Source organism: Oncorhynchus keta, chromosome 25, assembly GCF_023373465.1.
Source record: "Oncorhynchus keta strain PuntledgeMale-10-30-2019 chromosome 25, Oket_V2, whole genome shotgun sequence".
In the NCBI taxonomy this organism is placed as follows: Eukaryota; Metazoa; Chordata; class Actinopteri; order Salmoniformes; family Salmonidae; genus Oncorhynchus; species Oncorhynchus keta.
Genome location: NC_068445.1, coordinates 40595037 through 40601255, shown reverse-complemented (window position 1 = coordinate 40601255; position 6219 = coordinate 40595037). Strand labels below are relative to the sequence as shown.

Here is a 6219-nt window from a genome sequence, read left to right as displayed (position 1 = left end):
GACACTCCTACTCAGATCCAGGAGATGTTTGACGATGTCTCCTACGATAAGGTTAGACTCCCATTCTATCAATCTATCAATCAATCAACCAAGGTCTGACTCCTGTCCAGTCTATTCACTTCATGCTGACTATCCATCAGACCTAGTTTCAAATACTTAACTGAAATGGAACCAATAGAAGAGCCCCAAAAGTGCAAACCCCCTTCACCTGAAACTCTAGACATGCTAAAACAAACACTCAAAATACTAGAAAGATTTAAAATATGATTTGAACATAGGTTTGCTATCTCCTCTGAAAGTACTCCAGTCTAGTCAGTGAGTTGATTTCTGTGAATTCATGTGTTATTGTTTTTCCAGGGGGCGTGTATTCTGAACATGCTGAGAGACTTCCTGACCCCAGAGGCGTTTAAGATTGGTATTGTCCGTTACCTCAGACGTTACAGCTATCAGAATACTGTCAACAGCCATCTGTGGGAGAGCCTCACTAACGTGAGTGTGTATACAGCTACCTGAGCTTCATACCCTTTTCATACTACTGAGTCGAACCCAATCAAGCCAATAATGTGTGTGTCTTAACAGATCTGCCAGTCAGATGATCTGGATGAGGGCAGACTGAAAGATGATGGGTTCTGTTCTCAGGAAAAGGCCCAGTCTGGAGCTCCTGTAAGTCACAACACACCAGCAAACCCCTCCTACACACTGTCACAGTCAACACACTGTCACAGTCAACACACTGTCACAGTCAACCCACTGTCACAGTCAACACACTCCACAGTCAACACACTCCACAGTCAACACACTTTCACAGTCAACCCACTGTAACAGTCAACACACTGCAACAGTGCACACTAACAGTCAACACACTTTCACAGTCAACCCACTGTAACAGTCAACACACTGCAACAGTGCACACTAACAGTCAACACACTGTAACAGTCAACACACTGTAACAGTCAACACACTTTCACAGTCAACCCACTGTAACAGTGTGCACACTAACAGTCAACACACTTTCACAGTCAACCCACTGTAACAGTCAACACACTGTAACTGTCAACACTGTAACAGTCAACACTTTCACAGTCAACCCACTGTAACAGTCAACACACTGTAACAGTGCACACTAACAGTCAACACACTGTAACAGTCAACACACCAACAGTCAACACACTTTATCAGTCAACACACTTTATCAGTCAACACACTACAACAGTCAACACACACCAACAGTCAACACACCAACAGTCAACACACTTTATCAGTCAACACACTTTATCAGTCAACACACTACAACAGTCAACACACTGTAACAGTTAATGTCTTGTGGTGTTCATGTCCTGTGGGGTAATGTATCCTGTCCTGTGTCCTTCCTGGCTTGCTGTAGAAGTGGTACTCAGGTGACTGTGTCTGTGTGAGTGTGTTTGTGTTGTAGAAGTGGTACTCAGTTGACTGTGTGTGTGTGTTTGTGTTGTAGAAGTGGTACTCAGGTGACTGTGTGTGTGTGTGTGTTTGTGTTGTAGAAGTGGTACTCAGGTGACTGTGTGTGTGTGTTTGTGTTGTAGAAGTGGTACTCAGGTGACTGTGTCTGAGCGTTTGTGTTGTAGAAGTGGTACTCAGTTGACTGTGTCTGAGCGTGTGAGTTTGTGTTGTAGAAGTGGTACTCAGTTGACTGTGTCTGAGCGTGGGAGTTTGTGTTGTAGAAGTGGTACTCAGTTGACTGTGTCTGTGCGTTTGTGTTGTAGAAGTGGTACTCAGTTGACTGTGTCTGAGCGTGTGAGTTTGTGTTGTAGAAGTGGTACTCAGTTGACTGTGTCTGAGCGTGTGAGTTTGTGTTGTTGAAGTGGTACTCAGTTGACTGTGTCTGAGCGTGGGAGTTTGTGTTGTAGAAGTGGTACTCAGTTGACTGTGTCTGTGCGTTTGTGTTGTAGAAGTGGTACTCAGTTGACTGTGTCTGAGCGTGTGAGTTTGTGTTGTAGAAGTGGTACTCAGTTGACTGTGTCTGTGCGTTTGTGTTGTAGAAGTGGTACTCAGTTGACTGTGTCTGAGCGTGTGAGTTTGTGTTGTAGAAGTGGTACTCAGTTGACTGTGTCTGTGCGTTTGTGTTGTAGAAGTGGTACTCAGGCGATCAGCTGGACGTGAGGGCCATCATGGACACGTGGACGCTGCAGGAGGGGTTTCCCCTGGTCACTGTAGAGGTCAGGGGTCGCCAGGTCAGACTCAGCCAGGAGAGATACCTCAAGACCGACGATCCCTCACAGACACACGGGTAAGATAATTCCCAGTCCTTTCCCATTTCCTGGTTTTATTGAACAGATGTCAGTGAGAGAGAATGTGTCCGAGGGCAGTGAGAGAGAATGTGTCCGAGGGCAGTGAGAGAGAATGTGTCCGAGGGCAGTGAGAGAGAATGTGTCCGAGGGCAGTGAGAGAGAATGTGTCCGAGGGCAGTGAGAGAGAATGTGTCCGAGGGCAGTGAGAGAGAATGTGTCCGAGGGCAGTGAGAGAGAATGTGTCCGAGGGCAGTGAGAGAGAATGTGTCCGAGGGCAGTGAGAGAGAATGTGTCCGAGGGCAGTGAGAGAGAATGTGTCCGAGGGCAGTGAGAGAGAATGTGTCCGAGGGCAGTGAGAGAGAATGTGTCCGAGGGCAGTGAGAGAGAATGTGTCCGAGGGCAGTGAGAGAGAATGTGTCCGAGGGCAGTGAGAGAGAATGTGTCCGAGGGCAGTGAGAGAGAATGTGTCCGAGGGCAGTGAGAGAGAATGTGTCCGAGGGCAGTGAGAGAGAATGTGTCCGAGGGCAGTGAGAGAGAATGTGTCCGAGGGCAGTGAGAGAGAATGTGTCCGAGGGCAGTGAGAGAGAATGTGTCAGAGGGCAGTGAGAGAGAATGTGTCCGAGGGCAGTAGGGAGGATTTGAACCCTCTTTGACTGTGCAGTTGGAACTATATATCCAGGAAACATCATAGTTTCATTTCCTTTGTAGAGATGGTAGTTCAGGCTTGGTAATTAAGGTGTAAGGTGAATAACCAAGTCATTCAATATTAACTCCTGACAACCCCCCACATGCAGCTTCCTGTGGCAGGTTCCTCTGACCTACATCACCAGCAGCTCCAGCACAGTGCATCGCTTCCTGCTCAAGACCAGGACAGGTAGGCGTCTCTGTCTGGGGTTTGTGACCTAACAGTTCTAGCATTAGTCTCGCCTGGTAACAGTATAGTTACAGTATACTAACTAACTACGTCCCCCTCTAGACGTGCTGTACCTACCAGAGGAGGTGGAGTGGGTCAAGTTTAACGTGGATATGAGTGGTTACTACATGGTCCATTACGAGGGGGAAGGCTGGCGTTCTCTGACCTCCCTGCTGCTGACCAATCACAGGGCTCTGAGCTCCAACGACCGCGCCTCCCTCATAAACAATGCCTTCCAATTGGTCAGGTCAGTCTGTCAACATAGTGTATAATATTGTAAAATTTTGGTTTTTTCAATGTCGTTTTTTTATGTATACTGCTCAAAAATATAAATGCAACAATCAACAATTTCAAAGATTTTACTGAGTTGCAGTTCATATGAGGAAATACATTTATTTCAATTAACTGATTAGGCCCTAATCTATGTATTTCACATGACTGGGCAGGGGCGTAGCCATGGGTGGGCCTGGAAGGGCATAGGCCCACCCACTTGAGAGCCAGGCCCAGCCAATGGGAATGAGTTTTTCTCCACAAAAGGGCTTTATTACAGACAGAAATAGTCCTCAGTTTCATCAGCTCTCCGGGGGGCTGGTCCGCAGGTGAAAAAGCTGTATGTGGAGGCTCTGGGCCGGTGTGGTTACACGTGGTCTGAGGTTGTGAGGCTGGTTGAACGTACTACCAAATTCTCTAAAACAACATTGGAGGTGGCTTATTGTAGAGAAATTAACATTCAATTATCTGGCGACAGCTCTAGTGGACATTCCTGCAGTCAGCATGTCAATTGCACATTCCCTCACAACTTGAGAGATCTGTGTCATTGTGTTATGTGACAAATCTGCGTATTTTAGAGTGGCCTTTTATTGTCCATGTATAATGATCATGGTGTTTCATCAGCTTCTTGATATGCCACCTGTCAGGTGGATGAATGATCTTGGCAAAGGAGAAATGCTCACTAACAGGGATGTAAACTAATGTGTGCACAACATTTGAGAGAATACATTTTTTTGTGCGTATGGAACATTTCTGGGATCTTTTATTTCAGCTCATGAAACATGGGACCAACACTTTACATGTTGCGTTTATATTTTTGTTCAGTGTATTTATGTATGTCAAATTGTTGTGTTTAAGAGAGTTACTCCAATTTTTTTTAAACAAACTCTTCCACATTTTTTAAAAATGTCTTGATTGGTTAGAATGGGCAAGGTACCGGCGACCGTATTACCGCCTGTTACTGTAATTTAAATATACCAATGTGTTTTCATTAATTGAATTCCCTTAATCTATTTTATGAGAATTTGTAAAATTCTTGGTTGCATAAAATAGACGGAGACCAGTCTTATCAATAATAGGTAACAGAATTTATTCTCGGAGCGCGCTGCCACGTTACCACGAGCAACAGTTAATATACAATAACATGACGTCATTTCATTGCTTAACAGAATCCCTCTCGACCGGGACAAAGGGAACTTTAAAAGTTCATTCTGACCCCCCCAGCACATACACAGGACACACAACACAACTGTGTTCATTCTGACCCCCCCAGCACATACACAGGACACACAACACAACTGAGTTCATTCTGACCCCCCCAGCACATACACAGGACACACAACACAACTGAGTTCATTCTGACCCCCCCAGCACATACACAGGACACACAACACAACTGAGTTCATTCTGACCCCCCTAGCACATACACAGGACACACAACACAACTGAGTTCATTCTGACCCCCCCAGCACATACACAGGACACACAACACAACTGAGTTCATTCTGACCCCCCCAGCACATACACAGGACACACAACACAACTGTGTTAACTTTTGACCCCTCAACATTATCGATCACCACTTAGCTGACAGTTCTAATTAACAGAAAACCTAGGAATGCACTCACTGCCTTACCTAAAACACCCCAGAGCTCAGTTTCGTCGGTCCAACCATAGGTTAACTACATTATCTGTTTACTTAATCCACAACCCATTCGTTTCTGCCTAGTTGGAATGGTGTTCATTAACTTTAATTACTCCTTGTCCGTGTCACACAATCCCTTCTTATGAACTCATATTGTTAATCAGATATAATAAAACAGAGTATAAGTTTGACTTAGTTACAGTTCCATTTGAAATGATTTGTTCAGTCATTTAACCATAATTTTCCTAACACCGCCACACCCGGCAGTCACGAATCATGACTGCAGTCACATTCCACATGGCCGTTGAGTCACGGTAACTAACTCCAAAATTGCACTCTGATGCCGCTGATGGTCGTTAGTAGCCTACCAAACTTGCTAACGGCCTGATACTCGGCGCTCTATTTTCCCTGTAATCAATCCAAATACTATTGAGAATCTAATCAAACTCTACATGACAGCCCTGGCATTCAGTTTGAGCAGACTGTTGCATAGCGAGAGCCAGCTCCTCATAGCTGGTTGATGCAGGGAATGAACCAAGGCAAGAAACAGCGCATGCATATCATAGTCGCAGGCATCACGATGTATCCTAGCCCATAGACCTATATGTATCCTAGCCCATAGACCTATATGTATCCTAGCCCATAGACCTATATGTATCCTAGCCCATAGACCTATATGTATCCTAGCCCATAGACCTATATGTATCCTAGCCCATAGACCTATATGTATCCTAGCCCATAGACCTATATGTATCCTAGCCCATAGACCTATATGTATCCTAGCCCATAGACCTATATGTATCCTAGCCCATAGACCTATATGTATCCTAGCCCATAGACCTATATGTATCCTAGCCCATAGACCTATATGTATCCTAGCCCATAGACCTATATGTATCCTAGCCCATAGACCTATATGTTTTGATAAGGTTTGTATCACAAATAAAGTGGCCAAATAATTCTAAGCATAGCCTATAGGCATAGGACCCCTGGAACAGGGTTGTAGAGCACATAGCCTATAGGCATAGGACCCCTGGAACAGGGTTGTAGAGCACATAGCCTATAGGCATAGGACCCCTGGAACAGGGTTGTAGAGCACATAGCCTATAGGCATAGGACCCCTG

At 45.2% G+C, this 6219-nt stretch overlaps 1 protein-coding gene across 12 annotated transcripts in view; it reads left to right on the top strand.

Moving 5' to 3' along the window:
* Nucleotides 1-6219, top strand: part of erap1b (endoplasmic reticulum aminopeptidase 1b) — a 40598-nt gene that overhangs the window by 18159 nt on the left and 16220 nt on the right. For all 12 annotated transcript variants that reach the window (XM_052479421.1, XM_052479420.1, XM_052479422.1 and 9 more), the window contains 6 exons: nucleotides 1-51; nucleotides 358-489; nucleotides 580-663; nucleotides 2109-2266; nucleotides 3062-3141; nucleotides 3244-3427. The exon at nucleotides 1-51 is cut by the window's left edge and continues 81 nt beyond it. In XM_052479421.1, the coding sequence (XP_052335381.1) occupies nucleotides 1-51; nucleotides 358-489; nucleotides 580-663; nucleotides 2109-2266; nucleotides 3062-3141; nucleotides 3244-3427 (689 nt within the window). The remainder of the gene's footprint in view (nucleotides 52-357; nucleotides 490-579; nucleotides 664-2108; nucleotides 2267-3061; nucleotides 3142-3243; nucleotides 3428-6219) is intronic.